At 38.1% G+C, this 16,913-nt stretch overlaps 2 protein-coding genes across 3 annotated transcripts in view; one reads left to right on the top strand and one right to left on the bottom strand.

Annotated features, from left to right (window-relative positions):
* The window catches only part of ANKRD16 (ankyrin repeat domain 16), a 371,524-nt gene extending 361,789 nt beyond the window's left edge, over positions 1–9,735 (bottom strand). Inside the window, exon 1 of the mRNA XM_044088822.1 lies at positions 8,961–9,735. Within this exon, the coding sequence (XP_043944757.1) occupies positions 8,961–9,301 (341 nt within the window). The 5' untranslated portion in view covers positions 9,302–9,735. The remainder of the gene's footprint in view (positions 1–8,960) is intronic.
* Positions 9,736–9,823: 88 nt separating this feature from the next.
* The window catches only part of FBH1 (F-box DNA helicase 1), a 1,264,666-nt gene continuing 1,257,576 nt past the window's right edge, over positions 9,824–16,913 (top strand). The window contains exon 1 of one of the 2 annotated variants that reach the window (XM_044088820.1): positions 9,824–10,038. The gene's annotated coding sequence lies outside the window, so the exon portion shown is untranslated. The remainder of the gene's footprint in view (positions 10,039–16,913) is intronic. The other variant, XM_044088821.1, reaches the window with a different exon arrangement.

Below are 16,913 nucleotides of genomic sequence, written 5' to 3'. Positions count from 1 at the left end.
GCCTTTATTTTGTTACAGTATAAACCTACATGGATTACACTGAAGACAATTTACTTTCTTATTTTAATATTGCTGCCATAAACAGCAGTCACTGCTGTGACACATTCCTTATCTCACATTTAAAATTACCTCTGCATACTATAAAAACTACTTGATGGATGTAGTTTACACACCTTTTATTGTACACATTTTACTAAGAACAAAAGCTCTTTTTATTACTTAAAATTAGACATTCGGTCCCTTCATTGTCCTAAATATTCATAGCAAAGTGGGAATTTACAATTCTCCAACCAATTTAACATAGTCAACCAACTTCCAATCTATTTTAGCCACCTCTATCTTATGGAAAGCACTTATTTCCTACTTTCACATTCTTGCACATCTTCTTCACCAGCTCAACCATCAATAACTGTCTCTGGTTCAAGTGCAAGGTATTCCTGATTTTTCTAGTCAGCTCCAGTGTTTTTTTCTGTCACTGAATCATTTTCATTTGGAATAAGGGAAAAGGTACCAAAACAAAACTGTTGGTATCTGGGGAAAGAAAAAAAACGATAAACCAAAAATAATTACCTTGGTGATGGCCACAGACTAAGAACCAATGACTCAGGTGTTTAAAATTCCACAAATGAACAATTTATTTATCGCTTTCGTCTCATAGAGACTTCATCAGAATAACAACCCAGTATTTAAAACTCTATTTGGAAAAGGTTTTATTGGCAAGTTCTCTCTATTAGCTTTGCTATTGTTAGAAGAATGAAAAGCAAAGTTCCCTTCAACTTGTTGGCTCACTAATTGATAGGTAAACTGTTTTAGTTCCTTCTTAGCCTGTTTTGCATCCAAAAATGTGTTTGATTCTCCAAGAAAAAATGTTCTACATACAGCTAGATATAGCATCTTGAATCACACACCTGCCTCTCAACATGCCCTGACTGCAGGGATAAACTCACTTTTCTTCTGCCTGGTGTACAGTGAATAATTATTTTCCACAAAAAGTCTGGTGTCCCCAGTTTTTTAACCTTTTCCTTACTTCCACAACTTTGTCAGGAGCAGCTCTAGTTGCTGGCATGTCTACATCTTTAGTAATATAGGTTTTGGTTTATTTTTCATGGCCAATTTTGGCGCATACACATGGTATGTCCTTTCAATTAACAAATTCTGCTGTGGAATACCAGTCCAATTACTTATCTACACTTTCATAAAATGAATGCAATCTATTGCTTCTAGTTTCTCTGGTACAGCAGCCCCCCAAAAATTCCAGGTTTTCTCTACATGGTCTCCCTTTCAGTTGGACATTTTTTGAAACATTTCTTGAGAAGACATATTCATCCAGTCTTTCCTTTATTTCAATTTCTGCAGTTTTATCGGCTTATTTGAACAGCTACTAAAGCTTACTTTATTTTTCCAGCATGTTATCTTTTGATTGGATATAATCCTTTAGTGTCTCACACAGTTTAAACACTTCTGAGATCATCTGATTTATTTTTCCTTTAAATTACTGGAAGCCATCTCACGTATCAAAGATGAAACCTGAACTGCTTTTTGCTGGACATCTACAAGGCTCTTCCACACCAGAGTTTTCTCTTCTCCTCCTCTAGTTCATTGTTTTATACTATCTCCATATGCCTTCTTTGCGGACACCCAGGCATGGTAGTGAGTATCGAGCATGTGAATTTTACCTAAGCTGTTAGTTTTTACTTGCTTCAGCTTTTCACAATGCCCATGCTTTAATCAATCTACTTTTCACAGGCAGCCATCCCCTTAGTCTTTATTTTGTCTTGTCTTTAATTGGAAAAAAATTGTTGACATATTTGTAAAATGTTTGCCTGTATACAAAAGCTATGACAACTAATGGCGCTGACAGGGTTTGAATCCCACCCTGCAAACCAGTTACATGAGGAACAGTGGCAAACACTGCCACCAAATATAAAAAAGGGACCCATCTCACTTCAGAGGTATTGTCTTTCGAGCCAGACTGTTGGTACCCAGCAGGTTATAATACTCACAAGTCTAACTAGTCATTTCACAAAATGCAACCTGGCCCCCAAGGGTATAAAGGGCATATGGACTACTGTTATGGGAATGAGTTTTCAGTTTCAGATTAGACTTCACATGTGCCACCTTCATACAGACGTCACTGATCTAGCACTCCAGGACTCTCTCACCCTTCTCTCTCTCTGTCTTCCATAGCCCCTTACCCATGAAGAGTGCCTTTAAAACAAGGTATTATTCTTACTTAAACTCATACAGGCAATACCTGGGGAAGTTTATTGAACAAAATAAGTGCTTTCACCCACTCTCCATACTGGGCATCATCAGAGTACATTTTAATTAAAAAAAGGCCTTCTTAAATAGTAAAAAACACACACACACACACACACACACAACACCCTTTCATTAAAACCGATGAAAAGCATAAGTCAATTATGTATGCAAATACCTTGTTAAAAAGAAATGGATTAAATAACCTGTAGTAATATTAAATATATACATATAAATATTGAACACTAATATTTAAATAACCATATTTACATAGCATGTAATAATGTGAAACCTGTAATAAATAATTAATAAATTACTATAAAAATGTATACAATGTATAAAATAATGGCCCCTTATGAAATTCATTAAATACACTGTGGTTTGTACTTTAGTATACTAGAAATAGAAATATGCTCATTAATTCCTGGTGAATCGGAAGCATCCAGTCTTAGTTGCCACAGGCATTCTTTGCTTCCAATAAGGTCTTTTGATCACCTCCTTTTGTATTATTAGGAACTCTATCAATCACAAAAAATAGGATGTTTTAAAATTAATACACTTCTGGCTATGAAGGTATAATGAACTCACTGACATCTCGTTTTTAATATCCCTTACAAGTTCCAATATCCGTAGTCTAAGTTTTATGATAGTCTTCCCAATGTAATAAGTTGGACAACTTACACATGTAGCAATATACACAACCATCTTAGTGTTGCAATTACAATATCCAGGGCATCTAATGGCTCTTCTGTAATTTTGGACTGCAACATAAGGCCCATCATTTATAAATGTACATGTGCTACATGTTCCGCATTTACTCATTTTAGACATTTTATAAATGTTGGTGTTAATATCCACCTCCATTAGTTTCTTCAAATTTGTGCCTCTACTATAAGTTATCTCAGGATACAGACAGAATAGCTTGCGACAGTCAATGTCTGTGGGCAGTTAGTTATCATTAGGTATAAGAGAGAAATGTGGTTGTTGGTAGAGCTGGTCTAGTGGGAGTGTTGACTAACTCTGTTGAGCTTATTTCAGAAAGTATTTATCTAGTTTAAGTGTCCAAGAAACCAAAGGTTTCCACATTTCCTTACATTATGTATATCATATTTTTCCAGAAGATATTAAGACTATTAACGAAAAGTTATGTACAACATCCAGACCTGTGTTTTTCTCTACAGAAGCCTTTCTTAAACTTCTCAGTTTCACTGCTACTTAATTCCATTCATCCTATATTTTATTAATCTGTTTAACACCTTTATTATGCCCAATAGAATCTTTGTACCTATATAGCCAATGTATTGATTTCTTCTATTCTGGATGGCATTACTACGGTTTTCTTTCCCATTTCCCTATAAAATTTGTTTTGGGTCATGAATGGCCTACTTGTTTTGTGCCTTTTCCTTATATTACTCTGTATACCTTCAAAGTTGTTTTGCTTGTGCTGATATTTTTACTTTTTTCCCTCTAAAATGGTATAAAATAAATCTTGAGATGCTTTAATATTGTGTGCTGTTTTAATACATCTGTTAATCTAAAACTATTTGATGATCAACCCCTTTTCTATATTCTTCTAATAATGTTACGTTTTAATTTTTCTTGTTTACAGTCCTTTCTATTCGATGATTCTTTTATAGTGTCATTTTTCTCATTTGCATCATTTCTTTTTTCCTGCATTTTTCTGTTATGAGCTTACCTGCACACATTGTGTACACTAGTTATTTCTATTCCATTACAAGGAACTTTCTTAATGGCTCCACTTACTGTGTTCATCTGTAGTACCAATGTTTTATATATTTTTATACCCTTTATCTGCCTTCTGTCAATATACCTATACATTTCTATTACATCAAACAGTTCTACATGATGGCTAAATGGGAAGAGCTCTGCTTAGCCCAGGGGGGAGACTTCAGTTCTAACTTCTGGTAACTGTCTGTGTGGTGTCTGCGTGGATGTTCGCCGGGGATCACTTTCCTACCATTGTTGAAAGACATGCCAGTCCATCAGCTTACTAAAGTGTTCTTATATATATTCTGTTAATCCTTGCTTCTGTGAGATGGGTCATGGCCAAAAAGGGTCTCTGACCAGCCCTCTTCCTCAATTAACAAATGTTAAATACATACATGCCCTTAGATCATTCTTTTCTGGGCTAAAAATGCCTCATTTTTCCCTTTTCCTGCTCTTTCCCAACTTTGCATTCCTACATGGACTTTAATCAATTCTCTTGATGGAAGTTCGGAGATTTTGTGTTGCAGTATACCTTTAGTAATAATGTTCTGCTGCGTCTCTCATACCCTTTTCTGATGAATTGTTGTTGCAGCAGGTTATCCACACTGTGTCATTCATTTCTCAGTTTGTCTATCACCTTAGTTTAAATTTGTTGCTTACCCCATCACTGAACTCCTTGACATTTTTGTGGCATTACTCTGGTCAATATAATATAGGTTCATAGGTAGGTACTAGGCTATCAGCCCAAGGGCTTAAGTAAGCCTAGCCAACAAGGTTCCCTGGCTAATGCCACCCAAGAAAGTTATTTTTCTGTGCCCCTGGCGAGTAGAGCCACAGAAGTGATCCCTGGGGTGTATTTCCTATTTCCCATCCACTCATCAAGATTTTTCTTGAAGAGTGCTAATGAGGAACTTTGTTTGACATAGATGGCTAGTTTGTTCCCCGAGTATGGGAAGTCTTTGGGACAGGAATATATCCCTCCAGTATGTCCTGTTTATTGTGGTGACAAGGTTTAGGTGCCTAGAGCATGTAGCTTGGAGGGATTGGGATTTCTTTAGGTGTAGCATGTCCAACAGCTCTGGGTTTGACATAGCTTTATATGATAGGCAGAGATCACCTCGGAGTAGGCGATATGCTACGGAGTAAAGCTGGAGTTTTTTGAGATGGTCAGTGTAGGGCATCTGTTTGAGGCCAGTACTCCTCTTTGTGAGGTACTTCTGTAGCCTTTCCAGCTGCTGCAATGTCTTGTGAGGTACATTCCAAAAGGGGCGTTGTACCCTATAATGGGTCTAATGAGTGTCGAGTAGAGGGGAAAAATGACCTCTTTTTTTCCTGGATGATAACCCTTTTGTGATGAGGTGTGCCACGTAGAAAGATTTCCTGACTACTGTGGTGATGTGATTATCAAAGGAGAGACTAGTGTTCAACTGGGTCCCAAGGTCTCTCACACATTTGGCGTTAAGTAGACTGCTGCCTATGTGGTAGTTCATGGGTACTGAGTTTTTACCAAAGGGGATGACAGTGCACTTTTTGGCATTGAGCTTGAAGCCATGGCTCTGACACCTGGCATCTGTCTCAGTGAGGCCCTTCTGTAGGATGTCCATATCATTTGGGGACTCTACTATGGCTCCTAGTTTGCAGTCATCTGCAAACTTGGTTAGCCAAAGGCCTTCTGTGTTAGCCTGTACTTCAGAGAAGTAGATACTAAATAGGAGAGGTCCTAGGACTGAACCCTGTGGTGCTTCACTTGTCACTGGTTTGAAGTCAGATTTTGAGTCTGCAACTTTTACAGTGTGAGTTCTGTCAGTGAGCCTGTTGGCAACCCATCTTGTGATGCAGGGATATATACCTAGTTTAGTGAGTTTAGCTATAATTCCAGAATGGGGGATGGCGTTGAAAGCCTTGGTGAGGTCAAGATAGGGTATGTGAACCACCTTACCCTCATCTACGGCTTTGGTGACTGCCTCAAAGAAGTAGATCAGGTTCAGGAGGCATGATCTGCCTTTCACAAACCTGAACTGGGTGGGGTCCAGAGTTTGGAGGTTACCAATGTCTGTTTATGAGTTCCATGATGATACGTTCCATCGCTTTACAGACCAGGCTCATCAGGCTAATAGGGCGATAGTTCCCGGGACCAGTGGTGCCTCCCCCTTTGTGGCGTGGGATAAATTTTGCTGTGCCCCATTCAGTGAGCACAAAGCCTGACATGAGGCTATAATTGAACATGGTGCTTAGGTGGGGAGCCAGTTCTTTCTGAAGTTTGTGTAAAACGCAGCCTGGGATGTTGCCTGGTCCCATGGATGCTGTGTTTCTGGCTTTAGAGAGTGCAGCTTTTACCTGCATAGTTGTGATTACAGGGACTCTGCATTCTTCCTGTATAGATATGGGCCTTTAGGGGGTGAGAGGGGGGTAAAGTTAGCACTGAACCTATCTTCCAGGTTATTGACAATATCAGTTGGTTCTGTAATTTTCATGTCGTTGTGCAGTAACACAGAGCAGAGATCTGGGTGTTGCCACTGAGATTCTTGACATTGCTATAGAATGTTTTGTGGTTGCCCCTAGAATCAGTGGTGATTTTGTTTTTGTAGCTAGCTTTGGAGGATCTTATAAGGGATCTCAGCTTCTTACTGAGGCTGACCAGGGAGCTCCTCCAATCATGGGATTTTACTCTCTTTTGCAACAGTTTCTTCCTTCTGTTGTAGAGTGTGTTTGTGGCAGGGGACCACCAGATTGGCTTCCTTTTTTTGGAGGATAGTGTCTTGGTTCTGTTTGGGATAGCATGATCCATGCACTCGTGTAAGTGCTTATAGAGTGCATTTGTGCAGGATTCAGCAGTCGTAACTGTATTGTCCATCTGCATGGGTGTCATGAAGTTCGCCACTTCTGTCTTAAGAAGCATGAAGTCGACTTTGGAGAAATGTTTTTCCATGGTTTCCTTAATGGGGGGTGGGGGCGGGATATGGATATCTAGGGTGGTTAGCTTATGGTCAGATCTGACCAACGAGGGGTTGACTTCAGGTGTGGAACACCGGTCACTCATGTTGGTAATGACTAGGTCTAGGATATTGTTGCCCCTGGTGGGGGTGTGGATAAGTTGACCCAGGGTATTCGAATTTATGAATTCCAGAAAGCGTTGAGTGAAGGAATTGGTACATGAGTAGTTTTCCCAGTTAATGGTGTGGTAGTTGAAATTGCCCATTATTAGGGTGTTTGGTTGAACCCTAATATTTTCCAGTATATCAAGAAAAGAGGAGTGGGAATCCTGGGGCATGGTGGGAGATCTGTTGCAAGCTACAATTTGGATTGCAGTTTTGCCCAGAGTTAGTTGCACTTGGATAACCTCGGATACATTATGCTGAGCAACTAGCCTGGAGGTGTGGATATCCTTAAAGAATATGGACACACCTCCGCCTTTGGTGTTTCGGTCCAGGTTAGGTGGCCGAAAAGTGTGGAATGAGTTATAGCACAAGACATTTACCATATCTGAATGTCTTTTTCCTTTCTGTGACTGTTGAGAATTATCCATCTTTCAGAACTGCAAATACTTGTAAGTGCATCTATATGCATCTGTAAAAGAGTACATACTTGCAATAATTTTTTTTACATATTTCTACTTTCTGTTTTACTTACAATTATTATATCACAGTGCGGTCTGGATTATGGCTGTAAATAGTCATGTTTGGTCAGCTCCCCCACAGTTAACAAAGGGGATGAATAGATATGCTAGTCAGTTTTTCAGTGTACATTGTAACAAATTTGCATGAAATTGTGCATAACTTTTCTTAAAGGGTCCTGCATCATCCTCCCATCACATTTCAGACTTTTGGTCAGGAAAACCTCACTTAGCCAAGGTACCTGCTGGTCTGCCCTCTTTCTTCCCCAGTACAACCGTAAAACAAATTATTTAATTTGTGTGTCAGTACCCAGCTTCTCCTATTCAGAGCTGCAAAGCACTCAGAGCGGATCCTGACAGCCAATAGCTGTAATACTAAGAAACAATCTTAGACAGAACACTTGCCAAACACAGAACACACACATACTCACTTCTATCCACATGTGAACCTCTTTGAAATTTAGACAGCTGCCAATTCACCTAAATGCATACATTTGAGATGTGGGACAAAAACCACAGGACCTAGTAAAGTCTACTATGAAACAGAAAGGAGAACAAGCAGACTACAAACAAAAAACATACCAATCAGGAAAAAAATTCAAGATTTTATTTATTCATTTTGTGTACAATATCTAGTTGATAAGCATTTCAATACTTTAACATGAACGAATGTCTTCTGTACCTTATTTGTATGGGGCAAAAGTAGACTGCTTGAAGGATACTGAAAAATAAAGAATTTGTTTAAGGTTGTACCAGGACAGAAAGAAGGCAGAGCAACAGGTACCTTGGCTGAGTAAGGTTTTCCAAATGCACAAAGCAAATATTTTGCTGTAAAAATGTAGCATATAAAAGGGTTCAGCTGGTGAGTTTTCAGTTACTGGTTAACAGAAAAGTTATATATGAATGAAAGAAAACCTGACACCTCTAACCGACAGCATATATAAAAGAAGAGATTTTTGTATCTAAGAAATTTCTACAGCCTAAATAAACAAGTGAAGGCGTATACAAGCCTTTCACATGAGACAAAACTACAAATGACAGTTGCGCCATTAAAAAGATTCTCAGACAAGGTGGACATCCAGAGACTACTGTAACTGAATGGAGAGAATAGCCTGAATAAATAAAATGCCACAATGTGAGAAGGGTGAGCTTTAGTACAATATCTGGCAAGTACAGTTGGTGCAGCAAGTAAAGTTACAGCAGTACGAATTAACAATAAATAAATAATTCTACTTAAGAGTGATGGAAATACATTAATGATGCACATTAGATTTACTTTTTAACCAAGTGGCCCTGGCTAATTGTATTACACAGTTGACATAAGTTTGCGGTCAGCTGCATAAAGCAAACACCAACTTACCAGTCTGCCTTTTTCAAGCAGTCTACTTTTGCCCCTGAAGAAATAAGATACAAAAGACAGTCCCTTTTACCCATGGAGGCAGCTTCATGGAGTGGTCGCTTATAATCTGCATTGCACAATTCTATATCCATGCCAACGTCCTCAACAAGAAATGCTAAGATGCGCAGATGCCCGTGCCTTGCTGCATAATGTAGCAAAGTATCACCAGATTTCCCAAAATGTTGTTTTCTAACTAAAGCTTTAAATGCAGGTGTTTTGTTTTCTAGTTTTGCTTTCAGAAGGCTATAATTTCCTTCGTGGGTCAAATGGAGTAGGTGTCTTAGCTGTGATTCTTCATCCATCACATTTGAATTACAGCACAAGCTATTTCCTCGTATAGTAAGCCATCATGATAAATTATGCATACTTGGAGAAGACTAGAAAGCAAATACTTATGTCTGTTTGTCTTTCGGCTTTTTCCCTGTTAGGGGTCGCCACAGTGGAACTCCGGTCCGCTAATGATTAGCAGTTGGATTTTATGATGTCGATTTGCCAGGCCGACGCCCAACCTTCAACGAAGGCACGCCCATTTAGGAAATGGAAATTAAACGTGGGGCATAGACCGCTCAGATATTCCAAGTTAAACCGTCCTCAACAAGTGTTTAACGCAGACTATGTATTTTCGTCCATTAAAATGTGCTTTGATGTGAACAATTCGGAAATTTCTGAATTATCAGGTCAAAACTTTACAGCACACTAAACCTAACACTACTACATCGAAGCGTACAAGTACTATTTATGTAAGCTTCCCACACAGTATTTCTTAACAGGTCGACTACAAGCACACCATGAGAAAAAACGTAAGGCGTAGTATTGCCTTACTACGTAAAAGTATGTTTACGCAAGTTGGGTTGGAACGGGTTAACAGAAAACCAAGGGATAACATTCAACTGAACACAACAGTGACTGTCTGGGCGTGTCTTCTGACTTTGACCGTCTTCTGTGCATCTGTGTTTTAATTCTGAATAAAGTGTAGAAGAATGAAATAGGTAATAGTGTTGGAGATGTTTTTTGAAGGATGATGTCATTATATTTTGAGGTAAGGTTCTTTATTTGTGATATCGTGGATGTTAATTGTGGTGTGTCTAAGTATTTAGGAGAATAGGGTTGCCACCTTTTCAAACATTTTTGGTACAAATTTATTTATTTTTAATTTATTTTACATTTGTTGACCGGGCTAGTCTAACTGGAATACAAATCCATTTTCAGTAGAGGCCCGGGGAGAAATGCTCCAACACAAACACAATATGTATAATAAAAAGTTGTCACAATTCAGAGAAGTATAAAGTAGTTGAAAAGTTCTGAACAGTTACAGCCGTATAGGCTTGATGCAGTTGTCATTACAAGAGTACATAGCTCATGATGAGGAGATATGAAAAGCAAAAATAAAATACAAAACAGTTGTTTACTTATGGAAACAGAAAAAAAGATGTTTATTTATACAAATGATGCAGTGAAATACAAGGTTTATAGGAGACAGCAAGAGGATGTCATTAGTTAGAACATAATAATATTAGATGCAGAGAGCACATAGGAAATCGAATAAAGAAGAAAGACCGTTAGTCAGGGTTAGTATAAGGGCATAACCAATGAGTACTGAGAAATAGTTTTAGTTTCTGTTTAAAAAGTGTTATAGATGTCAGGGATAGGAGTTCAGAGGGAAGCATGTTCCAGTGTTTGCCTACAGAGTTAGAGAACAAAGAATCTCCAGCTGAGTTATTGGATCTGCTAGTGGTGATAAGTAGCTTATTAGAAGAGCGTAAGTTCTTAAGATTGTTTTAGGGGGTAATGAGAGTAGTTAGTACAGGAGTATAGGTGGGGTAGTGCAGGCTCTTATGGATAATAGCAAGCTGGTGAAATAGTAACTGGTTTTGGAACTCTAGCCATCCTAATTGTTTTAGGTTGTTGCAATGATGTGTTCTAAAAGGAGAACCAGTGGCAAATCTAGCAGTACTATGATAGGGGGTAGCAAGTCTGTTGAGGTTGTTTTTTGAGAGATTGGGATATATATGGGTGAAGCATATAGTAGGATAGAGATTAAATGAGTTCTAGCTATAGCGGTTTTGGCTGTAGGAGTAAGAAAGGGTTTGATTCTATAAAGGGATCCCAGTTTCTTATTTACTTTTTTATAGTGATGTTAATATGAGTATCGAAGTTTAGGTTATTATCTATGGTTATTCCAAGAAGTTTAGTGGCTGGGTCAGGAGATATAAGAGTGAAGTGAAGAGGGGTTGACCTGTGAGTAGGAGTAAAAAGTAGCAGTTTAGTTTATTTAGGGTTAAGTAGGAGGCATCGGCTTAAAAACCATTGCTCAACTGTATTGAATGCTTTTTGTGTAAGGGACTGTAGCTCGGAAGGAGTATTAGCTGAGCAAATAATGGTGGAGTCGTCTGCATATTGAATGCAGGTTGCATGAGGAATTGCTAGGTGGAGGTCATTAATGAAAATGGAAAATAGCAGTGGGCCTAATGTCAGATTTTGCAGGGCGAAACATACCCACTGCCAGTACAAAGGGCAGAACTTCACTTTTTTGCCTAAATAAAAGCTTGTAGTATTTTAGTTGCTTATTCTGTTTCTTATAATATTTCTGTATTTCAGATACAGAATAACTGTTTTATGCAACTATTTCATAAAATATAGGAAATAATTTTGTCCTAAAATCTCAGGACATTTGCCATTTTTACAATTGTTTTGCAGGACACAACTGCCCAAAGAGGGACTGTCCCTCGCAAAGTGGGACGAGTGGTAACCCTATAGGAGAACAATCCCAGCGTTTAAAATTTGGGTCCACAGTAAAGCTGACCAATGCCACTCCTACTTTTCACGTCACTCACTTTCCTCACCCACAGTGTCATTTTTCTTTTCAGCATCCTGTATAGTTTCAATCCCAATCCTATATTTTCTCCTAGTTTCAACTACAGCTTAGTTTTATGGTCCTGTCTCAGACTGTTGAATTTTTTGTCTCATATTTTCGGCCTGTTAGTGGTAAACTAATGCAAAACCTGCTATTCTATCAACTTTCTAAGTTTGCAAGATCAGTATTTAAAAATGTCCTGATTTCTTACTTTAAAATGCTGAGAGGTACGGCAGGGTTCCTTCACTGCTTTGCAAGTAATCGCTACAATGATAATTTAGTTTTAGTGCGATCGTTCATTGTGGTTAATTTCTAGAGTAGCCACAATGAACGACCATTGTAAAAAAAAAACATTTGGGTTACTGTCCAGAGCAGTTGTTCCCTGCTTTATTGTAGACATTTTTTTTATTTCTTGCTTTGAGTTTGTACAAGTAGTCTTGTGTTAGTTATAAGTTACAAACGTAGTTGTAAAGTTAGTTATCTGAATTAAATTATGTCTAGTAAAATGCAGCCATTAGTAGATGACCTTGCAGTTCAGTTGTACGAAGTGCAAGCTGTGAAATTTGGTAGCTATCTGCTCAAAAGTGGGATTACCTCCCCTGTTTATTTTGATCTACAAGTGATTATTTTATTTTCTGAAGGATATGTAGTCTGGACCTCAAATGCCTGCCATTTAGTTATTGTCAATACTTATTGATTTGTCACAAAAAGCATTTCAGAAAACTGCAAATTTTCTGAGGAACAGACTCAGTCGAAAATCTGGACAGTTGAGAGGCATTGTCAACTTGCACGAGCCGATCCCAAGGCTTACCTAGCAAGATTAGATGCTCACATTATCCAGAGATGTTTTTTTTTTTTTTCTTACAGTTTATAAATGTTCCCCCTGCCTATGTCAGTAGTGCAGCTAGGGTGGGTGGACAGGGAAAACGCAATCATCCGATCTTGATCTTTTTTAATGCAATATCGGCTTTTAAACGCCGGCAGTATATTTGCGGTAAAACCTGAGCGCTGTTGCGCTCTGTCTGTGGTCTAAACTGTAGCATCTGCTTGTTGCACTGTAACAAGCAGTTTGCTAGAGTTAAAAGTTAGAAGAAAAAAAACGTTTTTAATGCAAAACAGCTGCCTTAGTTTCCTGCTGCAATTTATTTACCTGAAAATCAATGCTAGGTGACTACACAGTTATTCCAGTGTTGGTGAGCATCTCGGATGAAGCACACGTTATGAGAAAGTGGAACAGACTCAAAATGTGTGCTGGAAATGTGAACAGTTGAGGCATGGCATCGTCTAATTGGAAGACCCAATTTCAGTGCTTACTCGGTGAGACAAGATTCCCCCGGTCCCCAGTGATGTATTTTTTTTAGTTTTGTTTCATAAATTGTATAAATGTTTCCCCTGCCTGTGCCAGGGCCATAGCTATGCTGGGTGGAGAGGGAAAAACAGAATAACCGCACAATAATCTTTCTTTAATACAATACCGGCTTTTGAAAGCTGTTATTACATTTGCGGTTAAAGGATTTGCAGTTAAACGTACAAACGCACTACACAGGCAAGCTTGTACTTAGGATCAAGGCATTCCATCTCACGGATGTTATGCTTGCTTACACTTTTAATCTGTATTCAGACAGGCTGAACCGGCAACTGGTCCATTCTGATCAGTGTTCTTCCCTGGTTAACAAATATAAATAAAATAAATAAATAAACCATAAATATCTTCATTTTTATGTAGTTACTATTTTTTTGTAAAGTTACTTTATGTGTGTATGTATATAAATGTATGCGTACACATGGGTTTTCCCATCATTGGATCCACTTTGGATACTTTTCCTCCAATTGATCTATCCAATTTTCATTTTAGACTTATTTCTGCCGTTATTTCCTTATGCACTATTCAGGTGCTCGCATTTCATTTGATTTCATCTAAAGACTTGTTTGTGCATTCTAGTGTGAGACATTCAAATACATAAGACCTGCCTATAAGTTTACTTCCTGCTAATTTGTGTGACCTTGAAACTATTATATTTATAGTAATGGAGAATTGGGTGCACAGCACCCTTGTCAAGGAGTGCAATGAAGAGTTGCATGCACAGCACCCATGTCAGGGAGTGCAGTGAAGACTTGAGTGCACAACACCCATGTCAGGGAGTGCAATGGAGAGTTACCCACATCAGGGAATGCAGGGGGAAACTTCATACTGATCACAAATATATGAGTTGAGCAACTGCCAGTTAGTAGGACAAACTTGAGTATTTGACGTTTGCTTGTATAAAATCTTATTTCTGTTATTTCTGTTTGTAACCTTTTAGTAAAGCTGCATGAGAAATCATCCCATAGTGATTGTGAACTACTTTCTTGCAAGGCTCATTGTTTGGACCACTCTTATTCAGTATTTACTTCTCTGACATACAGACAAAAACAAGATCCATGGCTAGCCAGGTTTGTAGATGACTGCAAACTGGGAATCATTGTTAAATCCCCCTCTGATATAGAAATCCTTCAGCAAGAACTTATAAATGCCTGGTATATTGAACATTGGCTTAAATTAAATACTACAAAATGTAACATTATTGCATTTGGCAGACAAATGACCCCCTAGCATATAGCATTGGCAATCCACTTCAAAATGAAAATGCCACTAGAGATCTGACAACCTGGTTGGGTAATCCTCTCTCTTTCCTTTGACTATCATGTAGCGACAGTTGTCAAGACCACCTATATGGCACAGGTGATCACCGAGATCAGAAAAAAAGAGGTTACTGTCCCCTTGTATTTAGCACTGATTAGACCAATTATAGAAAATAATGCCCAGTTTGAGACATGCCTCAGCAGATATGTTAAAAGTTAGAAAGACACCCGAGGTTCCTAATAAAGGGGATTATAGGCTTAGAGCCCCTAATCTACTTAAAACAATTAGAAGCAGCGCCCCTCTTTTGTGTGTTTAATATGCTTCTCAGTGGAGACCTATACCTCGTCTTCTGAGCAATCAAGGAACATGGTATTCCAGGATCTCTTATACCATCATACACACGCTAGAATAAGACATGTTTTAGAAAATCAATAAAACATGGTAACATGCAGAGTCATTGCTCAGCATTTTCTTCGCCTGTGGAATACACTTACTCTGCAGATAAAGACAAGACCTGGATAATGATATTCATAAATTCACCCTGAGCATGTTTAATATACTCCTCCTCCAGAAGGGAGGTACAAACTAGTATGGGAAATGGCAAGGTGTAATGGTCACAAGACTCAGTTGCCTTGAACTTCCAATGATTTTTACACCCTCTCTCACTAGATCACTAGATCCTTTGGATCAGACCTATTTCCTCACTGCTCTGTTTCTGCAAAATAAAACTGTTTCTCTACTTAATATCTTACTGGTTTTCACCTTACCTGCTAAGCCCTAAATAGTTTTTTAGCTGGCCACTCTGCTGGCAAATACTACTAAATATCTGTCACGCTATTCAGTCTTTATTTACGCAAATAATAAGCCTTAATAATAATCTATACCTCTTTCTGCAATTCATGGACAATGGCTGCTCCCAAAGTATAAATGACTATTTCACTTTTCATGTTAATTTATTGTCATGCATGTGTTATGCATTCATTACTTTTCTTGCACTGCCTTTGCATCTGTTTTGTATTGCAGCACAACTCTTGCACATTTACACTGCTCACCTTTGTGTCTTGTGCCTTTGACTGATGTTATGGTTGAAAAGGTCTTCAGAGCAGATCACTAACTTGCTTAACAATCTTAAATAAATAATTGGCATATGTACTGCTGGGATTTTTAATACAGTGTCTCTATGGAAAATCTTAATGAAGAAGACAGACCCTGTTAAAATTTCATGTTTTGTGGTTTTCAGGTGGTTCCTAACTCCATATAATGCACCCTGTTTTTTGAACTTGTCCAACTGTGACATAAATATAAGACTTAAGAAGTCATCTTGCAGTCTGAGAGAACACCAAGACATTTCCAGGATAAAATTACTCTGATGCACTCTATAAGTCAACAGGAAATTTTAAGTTCAGTTTATATGCACTTTTCTCTACTGTGCAACTATTTCAGCAGCCTCTTCAAAGTACGACCATCACCAAAACATATACACATAGCTACCGTACTGCAAATGTGATAACTACGCATTAAGACTTGGCAAAAGCACACGACATGAAAGTCACACAACAGATTAAGAAATAGAATGTCCACTACTGTATGTTTATTTACTATTTATTTTACATTTTTTTAAGTGAGATAGTCTGACTGGGTCACATAACCCATTTTCAGCGGATGCCTGGCGAAAAAAGCTCCACATTTAGATATCTAGTTTCTAGACTGCAATTTTTACAATAATGTTAGTTAAGACTGACAATAATGTTAGTTAAGACTTGACACAATGCATTTGGGTATATACACAAATAGAATTTTTAAAACAACATAATGTTAATTAAAGCTTTACATACTACATTACAAGCAGATGAAAAAAAGCGGCAAGTTGCTTAGAGTTTTGCTTAAAATTTGTCTTAATTTGTAAAATATTACTTCTAAAATATTACCATGTATTAACAATAGATTAGTTGAGAAGATAATAGTTGATTTACTTAGTATTGTGTTAACATAAGAATAGGTTTTTACTAGATTATATAAAACAGCTTTACTTACAGAAGGGGAAAGATAGCATAGAAGATTTGAGAAGTTATAAATTTAGAGGGGTTTAGAGAGACAGAAAGAAGAATGCAAACTAAGGTTAGGGGGAAGGAAGGAGAATTCTTGGTGAGGGTTTTTAGATCTACGGGGGAAACTGCAGAGAACAAGAAAGGTGGACAGAGGAAGGAGAAAGTAGAGGGGGATTAACCTGGAGTTAAGAATGTGCAGAGCCATGACTTATTTAGGTGCGATTTTAGAAAGGCTTTAAAGAGTGGCAGGCTAGGGGGTTGATCTGGTGTTTGAAGGGAAAGAATTCCATAGTTTAGAAACAAAGTATGAGAAAAGGCACTGACCTGGTCTTTTAAAAGGTTTGGAGGTTTCTAGCAGGTTTTTGTCTTCTGATCTGAGTGATCTGCTA

Source organism: Protopterus annectens, chromosome 11.part0 (genome assembly GCF_019279795.1).
Source record: "Protopterus annectens isolate FY-2018-M chromosome 11.part0, PAN1.0, whole genome shotgun sequence".
In the NCBI taxonomy this organism is placed as follows: domain Eukaryota; kingdom Metazoa; phylum Chordata; order Ceratodontiformes; family Protopteridae; genus Protopterus; species Protopterus annectens.
This window is presented reverse-complemented; position numbering and strand designations above follow the sequence as displayed.